The following is an 18,115-nucleotide window of genomic DNA, read 5'->3' as shown; positions in this document are numbered from 1 at the left end:
ACTACGCTATCCAATGAAACTAGGTAACTATTTATTAGGGGTGTCGAAACGGGTACCCGCGGGTACCCACACCCGATTTTGGCCGAAAAGTTAGTCCCGATACCCGTCCAGCACCCGACACCGAGGGTACCCGACCCGAAACATTTTTTATTTTTTTGAAATCTTCTTTTTTAAAATATTATTTGTATATTTTAGATGCTTTTTTTAAAAATACTACTTGGTGAATGTAATAGTCTTACTTGAAACTTTTTATTATTATTTAATTTTGTTGAGAATTGAGATCAAGCTAAGGAGTTGAAGAGTAAGAGAAAAGACGGAAAAAAAGATTTGTGATCTTAACTCTTAAGATTCTTAACCCTAATCCTAGTTAAAAGTTATAAACTTAAAAAATACATTTTATAATATATTACTAATAAAAAATTACATTATGATTTTTAAAATATTAAAATCTTAAAAAAATTACATCATGAAGAGCAAGTATTAAAATAAAAAATAAAAAATTATAAAATTTCAATATATATATCGGGTATTTTCGGGACTATCGGGATTACCCGGTCGGGTATCGGGATACCCGATACCCGCAAAACCCAAAATTATTATACCCGACCTCGCCCCGTTTCCCGATTCCGTCGGGTAACGGGTACCCGATACCCGACGGGTAACGAGTTGGGTTTGGGATTACCCGCTACCCGTTTCGACACCCCTACTATTTATCAAGTGATATCCAATGAGTGATAGTAAAAAATGTAGATGATAGTTAAATTTATAGACAACTAAACTCTCTCTATATATATATATTAATTCAAATAATTTGCTAAATGGTGATGGCTACATGGTTATTAGTAGTTAATAAGACGGGGTTGTTTTTTCATCATTGTTCGCATTGTAATAAAGAGATTCGACCTAATTACTTGCATTTATTATGTGGATGGAGATTATTGATATTGGATTGAAAAAAGACTCTTTTCATTTTCATAATAGTATCAATATCCATTAGTATATATGTATTCCTATTGAATCCTATAACATCAAAGTCGTTGTAGTATAGTGGTAAGTATTCCCGCCTGTCACGCGGGTGACCCGGGTTCGATCCCCGGCAACGGCGTTTTTTTTTTAAACTTTTTTCCTAAAAAACTCAGATTCTTTTATATTTACCAGGTTTTAACTTACAACATGGATATAAAGTGGGGATTTTTTTTTAATTGCTGTAGCTCATGTGGCTGAAGATGTAATTGAATCTCAAGTAGTCGAATGAATGCAGTCGTCTTGATTGTAAGTATGGGGGCATTGGTAATATTACTAGTATTTTAATTTTTAACCCATAAATGTTTATGAAGATCCTCTTATTATATACTCATCCGTTCCATATTAATAGAGTCATTTTTCTATTTTGGAAAGTTTTAAGTTAACTGAATCATTTCTATTTTTGACAAAAATGTAATTATCCTCAGTTAAGAGAGCAATGCTTGAGGAAGCTTAAATCACGGCCTCTGGAACTGGATTATCGTCTATGCCTCATTCGCTTCTGTGTCTGCCTACATCAATATGATCTGTTCTGGAATTTGCAAACACGGATAGTCAAATAGGACAATGTAAACATTCTGAAAATTACGTAATACCTTATGCAGCAAGCAAATGAATATACAATCTACGATTTTGCTATTTTATACAATCTACGAATTGACAATTTTTTTTATTGCAAATACAAATCAAAGAGAGAATCATTTTCATTCCAATTTAGAATATCCAAGAGAATACACCTTGATATTTTTGTTTGGATTCCATTGAAGCCATTGAGTGGCTTATTTAATTTACTAACTATTTGCTTTTTGTGCTTTGGCCTCCCTTTTTTGAAAACTTGCTTTGCCCTCTTTGGAAGGTATGTTACGTGATGCATCATTGTCCAGACAGAGAGTGTATCGTGACCCTACATTGCCAAAAATCTTAAATGATCTCAACTCTATTATTCAATTATACTCTAGAGTATCATAATTATCATTGGATTCCAAACTAGTTCAACCTAAAGCACAAATTTAATTAATTTAAAACCCAACAATGATCATATCTTGATCATTCCACCCTTTTGATTTGATAAATGGCACGTCATCTCCATGTTTTATTAGTACTATATAATTTAGTACGTGATCTAGCCATAGTGAACTTAGTTTTTGTTTGTAAAATTAGAGTTTACACTACATTTATTTATCACAGTATCTTTCAATTTCCCTTCACAGTTGTTCACTTGTTTTACATTCTTTATGAATATCACCAAACGACATACGTCAAATTAATGCAACAACGACGTTTAGGATTGTCAATTTGCTAAAGGCTAACCAATATTATCCTTATTTACTTGTATTAACATTTGAAATATATATCCTTTTATTGGAAAAAACAAAGAATACATATTCCGTTAGTATAAAAGTAATAACAATTGTATGATACCTCTAATTGACTAATACCAAGTTATTGAGACCACATAAAGACAAATGATACCTCACTTTTACTAATTTCACACTTATAATTTAAGAGTTGTTGAATCATTATATTATTCACAACTATTACTATTACCCAGAAGTAATATAGTAAACCTCTAATGAGTAGTCAATTTGCGTGATTTTTGGAGTATAACATAGTGTAAATTTTTAGCTATTAATATACTCATGTCCCATAAAAATATAGACAATTAATATAACATAGGAATTAAAATAAAATAGATAAAGTAAGAAGAGGAAGAGAATGATAATTAAATAGTGCAAGCGGATAGTAAGACTCACATTATTAACAGTGTTTATGGTGGTATAAGTGGTAAATAAATTTATGTATAAAAATAATAAATTGGGATAACTTTCTAAAAATGAAATGCATATGTTTTTATAGGACGAACTAAAATAGAATATGTACATATTTTTATGGGATCATGGAGTATTTAAGATTAAAATTTGCAACTAAATGTTACTACAAAAATGACTAAAAATTTAATTTATGGCATGGAGGGAGTAAGATTAAATTTTGCAACTAAATCTTACTACAAAAATGACTAAAAATAGAATTACTGTGTGATTAATTATCCAACAAGGAGGCAGTTGCAGAGGAGATGGGTTGGGGAGAAGTCGCCTTCCACTGTCGTCTGACCTTTCACCTCTGCCACTTTCTCACCACGAATTCCCATTTATACCCTTCCTCTCCTCACCTAATGCCGCTCATGCCCATCCTCTCTCCTCGCCGATTTTTCTATATACACAGCTGAGTCTCACTCTTGAAAAACCCACCAAAAAGACAATATTTTTTTCCACTTCTTCGTCTCCTCTCTCTCTCTCTCTCTAGACACCTCTCACGTGGGTTTTTGATAAAGGTATGGCCTTTATCGTCTTTCATGCTTTGGGTGTAAAATTTTGCTCTGTTTCTTGATATTTTCTTTTCAGTTTATGGCATATGTTTTTTATTTTTTTTATTTTTAGCGTTAATCTGTTACCATGTGCTTAAAAGTTCTACATTAAATGAGTGCTACATATGGTTGTTCGCAGCTTGTTACAGCTTTTCTCGTTAATGGGTTCTTCATTTCTGATTTTGGAGCTTGAGCTGATCAGCTAAGATCTGTTGGAAATGTGCTGCTGAGCATGTTAATTCTACATGTGTTGTGAATTCATGCTTTTCAATCTATTTTTTTTTCAATTTGATGATGATTGTGTTTTGTGGCTGTTGAGAATCTTGAGTTCTTGCATCTGAACTAGGTTCTTGGGCTGTTTGAATTTTGCAGGAGGTGACTGATTGTGTTTAAAGAGATCATTCTTTATTTATATATTAATTTTTTTTCTCATAATGCCTGGAATTGTGATGGATGGGATTCATGAGGATGTGAATCATGGGGTAGTGAATGAGGATGGAGATTCTAATGGTTGTAAGGAAAATTCAGCGGTGAATAACTCTCCAGCTGCTGGCCTGGCCCCAGAAGCTCCACAAAATGGGGATGGCGGGGAAAAGGCCGAAGAGGGGGCTGAGACCTCCATTGACCAGCTCTATGAGAATGTGTGTGAGATGCAGAGTTCTGATCAATCACCATCAAGGCATAGTTTTGGATCCGATGGCGATGAGTCACGTATTGATTCTGAGTTGAGGCATCTTGTGGGAGGAGAGATGAGGGAGGTGGAGATAATTGAAGAGGATGAAGTGTTGCAGAGGCCGGATAATGGTGATTCTGGTTTGAAGAAAGATAGTTCAGCGGAGAGTTCTCAATCTGTGGACGCTATCACCCCGACTGCACAGTCGAAGAAAGCTTCTCATTTGCAGTTAGAATCTAAAATTTCTGGAATATCAAGTTTAAGTCCAAAGAGCAAAAGTCCTGCAAAACCCCCTATTGATAGGCGCAGTGAGAAGAGTTCTAAGAAAACGTCTCCGGGTGGTTTGTTGAAGAAACAGAGGAACTCAGCTGCTGGGAGTGTGAAGCTGCAAAATGGAAACGAGGATCAATCTGAGGCAGGATTGGAAAATCCTGATCTTGGGCCGTTTCTATTGAAGCAAGCTAGGGATTTGATGTTGTCTGGGGATAATGCTCGGAGGGCTCTTGATCTAGCTCAGCGGGCTGCTAAGTCATTTGAGAAATGTGCTGATGGGAAGCCAAGTTTGGATGTGGCCATGTGTTTACATGTAACTGCTGCCATACAGTGTAGCTTGGGCCAGTATGAAGATGCTATTCCAGCATTGGAGCATTCGATTGAGATTCCCGTGGTTGAGGAAGGGCAAGATCATGCCCTTGCTAAATTTGCTGGTTATATGCAGTTGGGAGATACTTATGCTATGTTGGGCCAGCTTGAGAATTCAATTTCGTGTTACACGACTGGTTTGGAAGTTCAAAAAGAAGTGCTTGGAGAGAATGATCCTAGAGTTGGTGAGACTTGTAGGTATTTAGCTGAAGCTCACATCCAAGCAATGCAATTTGATGAAGCTCAAAAGCTTTGCCAAAAGGCTCTAGACATACATAAAGAGAACGGAGTGCCTGCTTCTCTTGAGGAGGCAGCAGATAGGAGACTGATGGGTATGATCTGTGAATCAAAGGGAGATCATGAAGCTGCTCTTGAGCATCTTGTTTTGGCAAGCATGGCAATGGTAGCTAATGGGCAGGAATCAGAAGTGGCTTCTGTTGATTGTAGCATCGGGGATACCTATCTCTCTCTAAACAGATATGATGAGGCAATTTTTGCTTATCAGAAAGCACTTACGTCTCTCAAGACTTCCAAAGGGGAGAACCATCCAGCTGTTGCGTCTGTTTTTGTTCGTCTAGCTGACTTGTATAACAAGACGGGGAAGTTTAGGGACTCGAGATCCTACTGTGAGAATGCCCTCCGGATCTATGAAAAGCCCATCCCTGGGATTGCTCCTGAGGAAATTGCTAGTGGCCTGACTGATATCTCCGCCATTTATGAGTCCATGGAGGAGCCTGAGCAGGCACTGAAGTTGCTAAAGAAGGCTCTAAAGATGTATAACGATGCTCCGGGTCAGCAGAACACTATTGCTGGCATTGAAGCTCAGATGGGAGTTTTGTACTATATGTTGGGAAACTACTCTGAATCTTACTCCTCCTTTAAAAGCGCAACAACAAAGCTTCGTGCTAGTGGAGAGAAGAAATCAGCTTTCTTTGGCATTGCACTGAACCAGATGGGCTTAGCTTGTGTGCAGCGTTATGCAATCAACGAGGCTGTTCAATTGTTTGAAGAAGCAAGGAGCATTCTAGAGCAAGAATACGGACCATACCATCCAGATACACTTGGAGTTTACAGTAACCTTGCTGGAACCTATGATGCAGTTGGAAGGTAATATACTCAGCTCACTGCTAATAATATATGTTCAAGAATCGTAATTTTATTAAAGCTTATTTTTGTTTCGTTTGGATAAAGCATGTTTTCAAGCAATAGTGATTGTCTATGGCTTGATTCATTAGCTGTGATACGCAGTGGATTTTACTTCTGTTTTTTGCTTTCATTTATGCTCATACATACTAGTCAGTAGTCACACTGTATCACAGTACTCCTCAAATGAAGTCATGATAAGCTAGAAACTTTAATTGTTAAATGGTTTGCTAAGGTTGGTTGAATTGATCATGACACAGTTTTATCAGAAAGAAGTTTCTTATGTTTAGTTTTCATCTCCAATGTCTTAAAACTTGCTGGTTTCACACAGATTGGATGATGCGATAGAGATTCTTGAATTTATTGTGGGAATGAGGGAGGAAAAGCTCGGGACAGCAAATCCAGATGTCGAAGATGAGAAGAAGAGGCTGGCTGAGCTACTAAAGGAGGCAGGCAGGGTCCGAAACAGGAAAAACCGGTCACTTGAAACACTCCTTGATACGAGCCAAAACACGAAGGCTGTGAACAGCAATGGTGGCATCAAGGTGTGAGTAAGATAGCTGTACAAAGACCTTTACACATTTTTTTCTTCTTTTCATACAACATCAAAGAAAACAAAAAAAAGGTATACTTGATTGAGTTTGGTGGCCTAGACCCTTATTCTGCACTGGTAATGGCATTTTACAGGTTGGGATTTTGATTATTTTATTGAATCATGCTGTGGTTATTGTGAGAAAGTGGTTGTTGTCTATTGTACCTATTTATTTATTTTATCATGTTTTTGGGTGTACAATGTTCATTTGTATATTGTTAATGTATGATACTGTTTATATATATCTTGTAACATGCCTAATTTGCATTTAATCATTTATGTGATGATGAATTTGGTTGGTACAATACAGCTGCATCTGGTTGTTTCATGTTGTTCTTACTTTGTCCATTGCTTAACTTGTCAGTGTGTAGGACATCACTTTTTAAGTCCACATGAATTCCAGCTAAAATCTGACATTCCCTTTCACTGCAGAAGATTTTGGGACCCAAAATGTATCTTCCCATTTCAATTTCTTAGTGGGCCTAATCTCTTTAGAGCTCATTTCCCTTCCCCAAACTGTTCATTTCTTGATGGATTTTGATTGAAATGGGTAAGTTTGGTTTGGGAATCAGGAACAATGAGATTCTAGAATATGGTGCAAGAAGAGGATTTAACAAGCAATAATCTTGGATTGAAGGCATTTTGAGCTTTGGCACAACTTTAATAGTACTACTTCCGTTCCATGTTAATCGAGTCATTTTTCTAATTTTTAAAGTTCCACCATAATTGAGTCATTTCTGTTTTTGTCAAAAAGTAATCTTATCTCATCCTTTATTCTATCTATTTCTATTAGTTAATTCCCTTTTAATTTATTCACCATTTATTTAACACACTATTCTTAATTTTTCTGACGAAAAGAAGTATTTCAATTAAAAAAGGAACGGAGGGTGTACTTTCTTGTCAACTTTATTTCCTTAAGGGGTCTAAGGATGATTTAATAAATCCAATTTGAGGGTTCTTTCCAACTTTCTTCTTTTCCTTTATTTTTTTTATGTGCAGTAGTGTATTAGTAAGCACTGTGATTTTTTAGAATTTGAAATTTGAAATTTGAAATTTGAAATAAGAAGAATGTGATAAGATATAATATCCCCTATGCTTTCTTCCCTCGTCGAGAAATTTAATTTACAGCTCACATCTATATCAAAATCGGATGCCCCAAGAAGAAAGTATTCTTTTACAATGTATTAATACGGAAAAAAAAGAATAAGAATATACAATGGTATTGATATCAACCTATCTAAAGGTTACCTATTTACCCATCAGTCCATAAAATATTGTCCAAGTTTGACTTGACACGGAATTTAAGAAATGTGAAAAAAAAAATTAGTTGAAAAAGTTAGTGGAATGAGAGTCCCACATTTATGTATTAGTTTTATAATAGAATGTGAGTGTAAAAAGTTAATGGAAAGTGAGGACCATTTACCAAATCAAAGTGGACAACTTTTCACGGACGGACGAAAATGAAAAAACTGGACAATATTTCACGGACGGATGGAGTATGATTTTGGTAGCAAAAAATACTACTAGGTTGTAAAGTAGCAAAAAATACTACTAGGTTGTAAAGTAGCTTTCTAAACTTTAAAGCTTCAAACGCAATGCAGATAACCCTCAATTATTTCAAGAGAAATTATATATACATAACTACTACATAACTATTTATATTTATATTTATATTTATATTACAGGGTTTTTTTTAAGTAATTACATGATCTTCATACCATGTTACAACTACGATCAAAGGAAGACATAATTACAGGCAAAAACTGCAGTGTCCATATAATGGTGTAGTGCAATTAATCGTCCCGAAATTGTACATTTGATTATAAAGTACTATTATATATCCATTCCAATTAGATTTTATTTAAGAAAATTGTTATCGCTCAAAGTTTATTTTAAAATTTCATTATGTTCTTCTTTTGAAATCAAACTATTGGTTGTTATGTTATGAATTATAATTTGATAATCAAACTATTAATTTATTTTGATTACAATTAATTAAATTTTTGATACAGACAAAAATTGATTATTTACTTGCGTCACACTTTCGGTCGTCAACGAAAACGACATTAGGTTTTAGATAGCGAAGCAACATTCTATTATAATAAGTACATTAGTAAATGCTAACTTTTGTAGTAGTGTGATTTATTGTAACGACAAAAATCTTGATTGGTTACAAATCGTAATATATAAATAATTTGATACTTTCAAGACCGTTTTAAACTCGCATGCAAAAAAAAAAATAAAAATAAAAATATTATACAGAAGTTCGGAAATTTACCAGCAAATAACAATTTGAGAAAGTCGTTTAGCATATCGAATTTTGAGTAAAATAAGAAAAATCAATTCTCCATTTTATGAAAAAGGAATAATACAATAAGTCAATAACACAAACAAACAAACAAACAAAAAAGCTAAGAATGACAAAATCTCAATATGAATCCGAATTTCTTCTCAACGCATTTGCATCATCGAAAATCGCCGACAAATCTTGGCCGTAACCCATCTGCTTCTCGCCGCCGTTCAAAATACTCAGCCGCGGTTTCTCGACGAAATCGCTCTGACCACCATGGCTGTGGCTCCTGTGCAGAAAATCCTTCAATTTCCATCTCTTCAAATTGCTGCCGGCGGAGCTGCTCTTCTTGCACCGCCCCTCTTCCTCCGCCGGCTTCGGCGGCCAAACGCAGTAATTCACCGCATCTACGCCGTCGATCTCCTCCTCCCTCTCCTCCCGAAACAACTTCCTCAGCGGAAGCCGGATTTTCGGAGAAACGGAATCGCGGTCGCTATTTTCCTTTCCGATTTCGTTCAAAAAATATCGACTGAAAACGGTGTAAAACGGTAGGTACTTACCGTTTTCGGAAACGTCGTCGACCGAGGTCTGCGACGGAAATTCCCATTCCCCCGACGGCGTCGAGAACTCGAATTCGTCCTCACTCTCATCGCCTCGCTGAGAAGCGTAATTTTTCATCTCGTCGGAAAATTCATCGGAATCGAATTCATCGACAGTCCGCGCTGCGATTTCGGCGACTTTGCTATAGATGCTGAAGCTTGGGGAGAACGATTTATCCATAGCCACCTGCATTTCACCGATTCGGAGAAAAATTCACTAACACAAAAATGGCGGAAAACGTTGAGTGTGTGTTTCTCATTTGAAGGAGAGTGAAATTTATAAATTGGCGGTGAAATTGGAATAATCGCTGTTTAAGGATAGAGGCAAATTAAAAGCAAGAAAATTAAATATAGGAAAATAAAAGGTGTGATTCAGTGTGTTAAGCTGTAGTGCGCTCATTCATAGGTTACACGTGTCCGATGATGGTAGGAAGAATCGGTGCGTTTCAGCAATACTGTTGACTTTTGACCTTATAAACATGATTTCAAATTGTAAAAAAGAGTTGTGAAGATTTGATTTATTTGCTTGGTTTATACGTAACGCATGCTTGACTATCAACACGCTGACATATTTAATTTTATTTCTACTTATTCTAATTTTCTAGTTGGTCGATGAAAGCTGTTTGCTCTATTTTCTGCAATTCTTAATGATGTTTAATTTCTATTATAGGTATCATGGTAATTCGCAATAATAATTTTTTTCCATCTGATATATATAGGCAACAAGAAGTATATTTTGATAACTACTGGTTAACACGTATATGTAGATTTTAAAAGATTTATGAATTTATCAATTTTCATATCGAATTCATCTTACCTATATACCCTTTTAATTAACCTTGAGATATTGGGCAGCTGGCATTAATTAACTTTTAATGTATATTCATTACTTTATTCTCTAAGGTATATTGTGAGTAACTTTAAAAATATATAAATTGTTTAGAATCTTCTTAGGTAAACCCTAACTTATTTTTTTTCATTATTTCACAAACACAATTTTTTTTTTTACAAAAATAATTACTCCTACAAATTTAATTTGTTGTTTTCAATATATTCACTTTCAGCTTTATCACAAATTAACACCGTTATAATAGCCAACCTAAATTCACGCAACAATTAAATATCACGCTAAAGTCGTTTAATTAATACTACTGATTACATAACTAAAAAAGATTTATTTAAAGTGAGCTTGATCCGGAAGTAAAATGAGTGTCGTTAAATCGGGATTGGATCCCCTGCTGTGGAGGAATCACAGCAGGGGATGCTGCCCCCTCACAATCCATTCTTTAATATTAATTTTTTTTTTAATATTTTATTAAAAAAAAAAGGAATGTGAGGGGCAGCATCCCCTGCTGTGATTCCTCCACAACAGGGGATCCAACCCCCGTTAAATCGGGAGAGGATCCCCTGCTGTGGAGGAATCACAGCAGGCCCTGCTGCCCCTCACATTCAAATTTTTTATTAATTTTTTTTCTTTTTTTTTAATATTATTTGTTATTATTAAAAAATTGGAATGTGAGGGGCAGCAGGGCCCTGCTGTGATTCCTCCACAGCAGGGGATCCTCTCCCCGTTAAATCGATGGTTGTCTGCTGGTTTTGATCAATTTAATGATTGCGAAATGATGTTTAGAGAAAGGTCAACTAATGCCCATGGAATCATAAATTCAATCTATGAGCCATGTGAATGTTAAGTTTATTTGTTTTTTATTATACTATCTCGCATTCTTCTCTAGAGACTTGTACTATCTTATAGTATAACGAAATCATTAAAATATAAGTTTGTATTGAAACAAAATACATATAAAACCCAATTGGGTTTTAAAAAAAAAACAAATTAAGTAATAAAAGATCAACAAATTGAATCTGTTTAACAATTCTTTTTAAAAATTGGAATCTAGTACTAGTAAAGTACAAAATTTGTAATTTTCTTAATAATATCTTCTAATTAGTAAATAAATAACGAAAGATAATAAAATTATAAATTTTGAATTTTATAAGTTTTGCAGTTATCACTTATTCATGTGACAACTGATTTTAAACATAAACATATACTACTAGGAGGTGTGATCAAATACAAACCCCTAACTATAATACAAACTACAAACTTTAATCCTACACACTCCTTGTAAGTAATCAACGGTTAGCAATGTGATTCATATGTCAATGTCAACGCCTAATACAAATTCTGTCACTGAGGGGAACGCCTAATACAAATTCTGTCACTGAGGGGAATATCAATGTCAACGCCTAATACAAATTCTGTCATTAGGGGAATGTCAATGTCAATGGGATTCATATGTCAATGTAGGAAATGTTGATATTAGAAAAATATCATATATTAACCGTTGATTAATTGTATTAAGTGAATATGATTAAAGTTTATATAATTTGTATTATAGAGGATTTGTAGATTATCATTACCCACTAATAATTAAAGTAACTTGTATGTTAACTTCTTCTTTCTTTATGGCGTTGCATATTCATATGACGAATGACATAGATAAAATTGATTGTCGCATCATCGTATATGTATTTCATCATTTGCATCATCGTATATATATTTCATTGAAATGAGACGGATAAGATAATTGTGAAAATTCTTAATTGATGATATACAATTCTGACTTGAAAAGTGTGGCAATATGCAAAGTAAAAATTTCAACCGCTTCAATTTCTTTAGCTAAATTATCAAAGCATAATTCTAGAAATGACAACCCCTGCCTGTCAACAACTCTTTAAGTAATCTTCATTGTATGTACAATCATATGTTAGGCTGTCAGCTTCACACATAATACTTCTAATCAGCATCAACTAACTATTCTTCACTCAAACTTGCTCTGTTCAATTGCTCAAAGATGTGATTTTGTCTGCACCATTGATAAGCAAAACACCAGTTTAGTGAAACAAAACCTAGAACCAAACATCATCAAAATCAGACATCAACATTAAACTAAGTTCTTGTTAGGCCAAATTCATCTGCATACCTTGCTCCTATAAGATTTTATGATGCCCATCAGCAACTTGTCCCCTGCTATATCCCTCACACGTCGAATCATTTCGTGGCGTGTCACCTTCTGCTTCTGCAAATCAAAGATCAAACCTAGTTCAAAACGAGGCAGAATTCAGACACTTCCCTCGTCACAAATCAAGAAAAATTCATACCCTGTAGGCACTATGAAGCTTCGAAATCGATTGAATGGCATCACGAGGCAAGAACTTGGACATCGCTGCAATGAGACTGGGGAACGGCATCCAATCCGACCTTGGAACCCTTGGAGGCTGCAACTTCCTCTGTTTTTCTGCAATCAGATTGATTGTTATTTACTAAGTATAAGAAAACATGAAATGATCCAATTCAGTCTATAAATTTCACAGCAGTTGTCTTAAGTCTTAACCAACCAATGTGGAGTAATCCTCACCTTGGTTATACGAGGATGCTTTGAAACTGATCACGTATTCGGGCAAGATGTGAGTATTCATTCGCGAACTCCACACAATGTATCTCCCGGGAGAGGCTAAATCATCGCAGCCGGAATCAAACTCTTGGCAGCTCGGATTGTACTGATCGGAGCAACACAAAACAGCCTCCATTTTCCCCATTATCACTCGGCAAAGCAACATGTGCATTAGGCCATTCTCATCAGCACCATCCAATGCCAAACTGAACACACAAAACAACATAACATTAACATCAACTAATCCAAACAAAGACAAGCCAAATAGTAACAATGATAATGAAATGGTGGTTACCTTTGAACAGGATGATCAACAGGGGAGAGATGAACCCCATATCCATGAGTTCCTTTACTGGTCGGAAGGGAGAAACCGTGAGAGAGAATCGCAGTAATCTCAGGCTTGGAAGCTCCAAACCAAGCGTATTTCACATTGGCGTCGCCGTTGCACTTCATCTCAACCGCCTTCGAATATATGCAGAAGGATTGAAGCTTTGCTCTGCTCGTGAAGCTCGAGAAATCAATCCGGTGAATCCCCTCAACTCTGGCATCCAATCCGCTCGAGCTCAAGCTCGAAACCAACTTCTTCGCGATCATCCCATGAATCTCTTGTCCGCCGCCGTCGGAATATCGGTCGTTTTCGCCGCCGGAAACGCCGCTCTCGCAGTCGGAGGGGCAAGAATTCGAATCAAAGGCGTCTGAATCGTAAACGAGATCTTCAAACAGCGTCAGTTTTTTACTCCTCTTCTCGATTGAAACATGATTTGATCCAGAGATCAAATTGTCGTCGAATTTTTCGCTGCACATCGCGACAAGAGTTTTGCTTGGTCGACACTTCCAAGAAGGTAGGAAAACTAGAATTTGCTAATTGATTAGAAAAGGTCTAATTTTTCAAAAAGTCAGCAACCTAATTACACTAATAAATTAAGGCTAGCTGGAGGAATTATGGCGACCATAGCTAGGTTCTGAAAACGACACCTAAAAAAATCTACAGAGGCAAAATTTGATGAAGAAGCGCTGAAGAATTGAGGGTGTAATAAGAAAAGCAAAACAATGTCTAAAATGAATCAATACCTCAAGAAAGATTCAAGAACTGAGAAACCCATTTTGTACGACTCAAACTTTACGAGATTAAAACAGAAATCAAAAGTGGGAAGGGTAGGTTTGTTTGGTGGAGGAGAGGTATGTATTTCAGTAATTAAAGGAAGACGGTGGAAACATATATACTGTAGAAAGAAATAAATAGAGAAGAGGGCCAACGGAAAACACAGCCTGTGGTTTAGAGCGTGAGTAATTTTTATTGGATTTCGGCAGTCAGTTTGGAGGAGCCGATGGTTTTATAGTTTAAGGTGGTCGGTCAGTTTATGTTTATCTTAGCGTTGAGGTTTTTTTTATGGAGAGAATGGCGGTGATGGTGATTGGTGAGAATGACGGTTTTGCCCTTTGCCGTTACTTAATTGGATTATCTTGGTTGGGCGGAGTTTGGGAGGAAAAGTAGTCACGCATTACGCATTTATAGGGGCATTTACGTCATTTGCGATTTCTTGAGTGGAATCCAAGTTTATTAGGTATGGTGGCCTGGTTTGGAGTTTATTGACTTTTTTATATCCAAGAATTTGAATTTGAATCTGAATTTGAATCGGTATGTTCACTTTAACTACTATTATAAAAATGTAGTACTATACAATTGTAAAAGGATAAATTAGTAATAAGCCATATTTTAATAATGAGTTCACGTGGGTTCGAGTTGTTTTACACAATAAATAATAAAGAATTGTTTACGGAAGAGTTAATTAGTTAAACAATATTTTATGAGTCGTCTTACATTGCAATTGCACGTTGCATGAGATCTTAGAGTATCCACTATAAGGCGGACACGCCCAATAGCCCCGCCCCAGTTTTTGTCTATAGCTCCAATTTTATTGTTCATAGCCCCAAAATTTTATTTCTGCCACTATAGTGGACACCTCCAATAGTCCCAAAATTCCAAATACAAAATTCTACATTTTCACATCTCTCCAATAGCCGCGTCCTCGCCGCGAACGCGGCTATCCCGCGTCCGCCCCCCAATAGCCCCAAAAGTTGTCCGCCCACCTTCCCCACTATAGCCGCCCGCCCACCGCCCCCAAGACGCGGCTATAGCCGCGTCCTACCATAGTGGACGCCCTTATACAGTTAGAACTTAGACTCATAATCATAAATGAAGGAAAAGGAAAAGGGAAATATTCACATTATTATTGGGTTATCTTACAAAAATATGATTGTTAGGAGGAAGTGAATGGAGATGAAGGTCAATAAACTTGTTAATGGAATTCAAACCAGCCAATCAAACCCTTTTGAAAATGGAATGGTACATTGCTACAAGAAACCTTCCAACTTAATCATTTTAGTAATGCTTCTAAAGAATAGTATTATTTTGGAATTACGTTTCGTTCTATAATATAATATCTCACCGCATTTTAGTTAGATTTAGAAGAAAAATATTTATTTAAAACAAACCTAAAAGTCCGTTTTAGAAGAATGAATAAAAGTTAGTTTCTATGATAAAATACATTCTTGAAAAATACACAAAAATGGTAAAACATAGATGGTTATCCATGAAAGAGTATGATTTGGAAATTGCGTGTTTATACGTAATAAATTAAAGGTGTTCACAATTTTTACAAGTCTTCAATTATTTATGCAAAAAATAATGCCTATATATGTCACTGAAGGATCACGAAACTTTGGGCCAAAGAAGAGAATAAATATAGGAGGAATAGATACTACTAGAGACACTTGTAGGTTACCATTAATAAATAATGAAATTATAACATACTCCATCCGTCCCATTTTAGGAGTCTTGGTTGAGTCAATTACATTTTTTAAGAAAGTGTTTGAGTCCCGTTTTAGGAGTCTTGGTTGAGTTAATTACATTTTTTAAGAAAGTGTTTAAGTGTATAATAAATAAATATTGTAGTAGATATTGGGATCCACTTTTGGTACGTGTTTTAAAAAAATGTTTGAGCGTGTAATAAATAAATGTTGTAGTGGATATTTGGATCCACTTTTAACAATTTTTAAATTAAATTGTAAGCATTTTTTATTAGTTTACCCCAACCGGGACTCCTAACGCGGGACTCACGAAATTGATCAATCGGGACTCCTAAAGCGGGACGGAGGGACTAATAATTAATATAGCACTCCTAAATCATATTGAAAAAAGTTCAACATCATACAAAAATCATGCAACGTTGAAAATGTATTCCTTGGTAGCCACTCTTTAAAGTTCAAAAGGATTTATAACAAACAATTATTCGACCAACATAATTAAAAAGTATTTATAGTTTTAAAAAGTATTCGACCAACGTTGAAAAAGTATTCCTTTGATTATCGACCAACATAATTAAAAGGATTTATAGTTTTAAACAATTATTTTTTCTCCAAGAGTAATATAAACTGGAGAGCTCCCATATAACAAACAAATATTGTTTCCAATACAATATTAAGGTGACAACAACTAATTTATGATTTTTTTTCTCATGTGATGGCTAACAAGATGATAACGATGGTTATGAAATAAATAGACTAGTAAATAGTAATTATGAATATAATAAAATAAACATCTGAACTATTCATCCATTTCGATCCAACGTGTATGTGCCTCTTTGTACGATGTCAAGCAAGAAATTTCGTGATGATAGAACTATGAAGTGTTAGGATTTGTTATTCAGTTAATAAAAAGTCCTATTCTTTAGGATAGTCAGCATATTTGATTTTATTGTTACCATCTTTTTAGCTACTGTTATTTCAATTTGAGTCGTTGTAATGCTATTATAAATAGCCACTTTGCACTTTAATAAATTACTCATTCCCTCATATTTAATATCATTTTGTGAGAGCTAATATTCCTACATTGTGGTATCAGAGCCCCACTGGGATCTGAGAAAAGAAAGCAGCAGCTTTAGAGTGAGTCACGAGAGAAGAAAAAAAATGAGTGAAGAGAAAAACTTTATGCAGCCCGCCATACCACGATTCGATGGTCATTACGATCATTGGAGCATGTTGATGGAAAACCTTTTGAGATCTAAAGGTTATTGGAGTCAAGTTGAGATTGGTTATGAAGAACCAAATGCAGGAGCATCGGTGAGTGATGCTGATCGGAAGAAACTGGAGGAATTGAGGACCACGGACCTCAAAGTAAAGAATTACCTGTTCCAGGCGATTGACAGGACAATTCTTGAGCAAATTATGGAGAAAGGCACCTCGAAGCAGATATGGGATTCCATGAAAAAGAAATTCGAAGGAAATGCTAGGGTGAAGCGTGCAGCCCTACAAGCGCTGAGAAGAGACTTCGAGATTCTGGAGATGAAAGTAGGTGAAACCATCACCAACTATTTTGCACGGGTCATGATTGTTGCTAACCAGATGAGGAGTTATGGTGAGCAGATGAGCGAAAGCACCATCGTCGAGAAGATTCTTAGGACTTTGACAGAGAAATTCAACTATATAGTTGTCTCGATCGAAGAATCTAAGGATATTGATTCACTCACAATTGATGAACTGCAAAGTTCACTGATTGTGCATGAACAAAAGTTTCACCGGAGTCATGGAGAAGAGCAGGCACTCAAAGTAACACATGAAGAAAGGAATGGTGGGCGAGGTCGTGGGAGAGCTGTGTTCAGAGGAGGAAGAGGCAGAGGAAGAAGTCCCCAATTCTACAACAAAGCCACTGTTGAGTGTTACAAATGCCATCAGCTTGGACACTATCAATACGATTGTCCAATGTTGCAAAAGCAGGCCAATTATGCAGAGATAAATGACACTGAAGAAATGCTTCTCATGGCGTATGTAGAGTTGCATAAAGCAAGTCGAAATGATGTATGGTTCCTCGACTCAGGTTGCAGCAATCATATGTGTGGAGATCGATCAATGTTTTGTGAGCTGGATGAAGATTTCAAGCAGATGGTTAATCTCGGAAACAATATGAAGATGAGTGTAGCTGGAAAGGGCTATGTGAGATTGTGTCTCAATGGTGTCACTCACATAATAAGTGGAGTGTTTTATGTGCCGGAGTTGAAGAACCATCTTCTAAGTGTTGGGCAGCTGCAGGAGAAAGGGTTAGCCATTCTAATTCAGTTAAATGAATGCAAAATATACCATCCATCAAGAGGTTTGATCATTCAAACCAAAATGACTGCAAATAGAATGTTTGTTTTGCTATCTGAAGTTACTAATAAGCAAATAAAAGAGGAAGTGTGTCTTCAAGCAACAACAAAAGATCTAGCTCAGTTATGGCATCGTAGATATGGTCATCTCAGCTATAAAAGCCTCAGTACTTTGCAGCTCAAAGAAAT

At 35.9% G+C, this 18,115-nt stretch overlaps 2 protein-coding genes and 1 non-coding gene across 6 annotated transcripts; 2 read left to right on the top strand and 1 right to left on the bottom strand.

Annotated features, from left to right (window-relative positions):
• Window positions 1-1,033: 1,033 nt before the first annotated feature.
• Window positions 1,034-1,105, top strand: TRNAD-GUC. The gene has a single exon. It is a non-coding gene; the product is annotated as a tRNA-Asp (tRNA).
• A 2,090-nt stretch (window positions 1,106-3,195) lies between these two features.
• Window positions 3,196-6,680, top strand: LOC121797943 (protein KINESIN LIGHT CHAIN-RELATED 3-like). Of its 3 annotated transcripts, XM_042196728.1 has the most exons (4): window positions 3,196-3,355; window positions 3,528-3,635; window positions 3,761-5,810; window positions 6,178-6,680. In XM_042196728.1, exons 3-4 carry the CDS (start codon window positions 3,823-3,825, stop codon window positions 6,395-6,397), a joined length of 2,208 nt encoding a protein of 735 aa, XP_042052662.1. In that variant the 5' UTR covers window positions 3,196-3,355; window positions 3,528-3,635; window positions 3,761-3,822; the 3' UTR covers window positions 6,398-6,680. The 3 variants fall into 3 exon arrangements, with proteins under 3 accessions (XP_042052662.1, XP_042052661.1, XP_042052660.1); XM_042196727.1 differs by having other exon boundaries at window positions 3,528-5,810; XM_042196726.1 differs by lacking the exon at window positions 3,528-3,635 and having other exon boundaries at window positions 3,200-3,355.
• Window positions 6,681-11,970: 5,290 nt separating this feature from the next.
• LOC121797621 (probable inactive poly [ADP-ribose] polymerase SRO5) lies at window positions 11,971-14,147 on the bottom strand. Of its 2 annotated transcripts, none has more exons than XM_042196259.1 (5): window positions 13,078-14,147; window positions 12,747-12,988; window positions 12,490-12,626; window positions 12,312-12,407; window positions 11,971-12,237 (listed from the first exon to the last, which is right to left on the bottom strand). In XM_042196259.1, the coding sequence occupies exons 1-5, from the start codon at window positions 13,584-13,586 to the stop codon at window positions 12,223-12,225; spliced, it is 999 nt and encodes a 332-aa protein (XP_042052193.1). In that variant the 5' UTR covers window positions 13,587-14,147; the 3' UTR covers window positions 11,971-12,222. The 2 variants fall into 2 exon arrangements, with proteins under 2 accessions (XP_042052193.1, XP_042052192.1); XM_042196258.1 differs by having other exon boundaries at window positions 11,971-12,194.
• Between the last annotated feature and the right edge of the window lie 3,968 nt (window positions 14,148-18,115).

Source organism: Salvia splendens, chromosome 4 (genome assembly GCF_004379255.2).
Source record: "Salvia splendens isolate huo1 chromosome 4, SspV2, whole genome shotgun sequence".
NCBI classification, from domain to species: Eukaryota; Viridiplantae; Streptophyta; class Magnoliopsida; order Lamiales; family Lamiaceae; genus Salvia; species Salvia splendens.
Note: the sequence above shows the minus strand (reverse complement) of the source record. Positions and strands in the feature narration are given on the sequence as shown.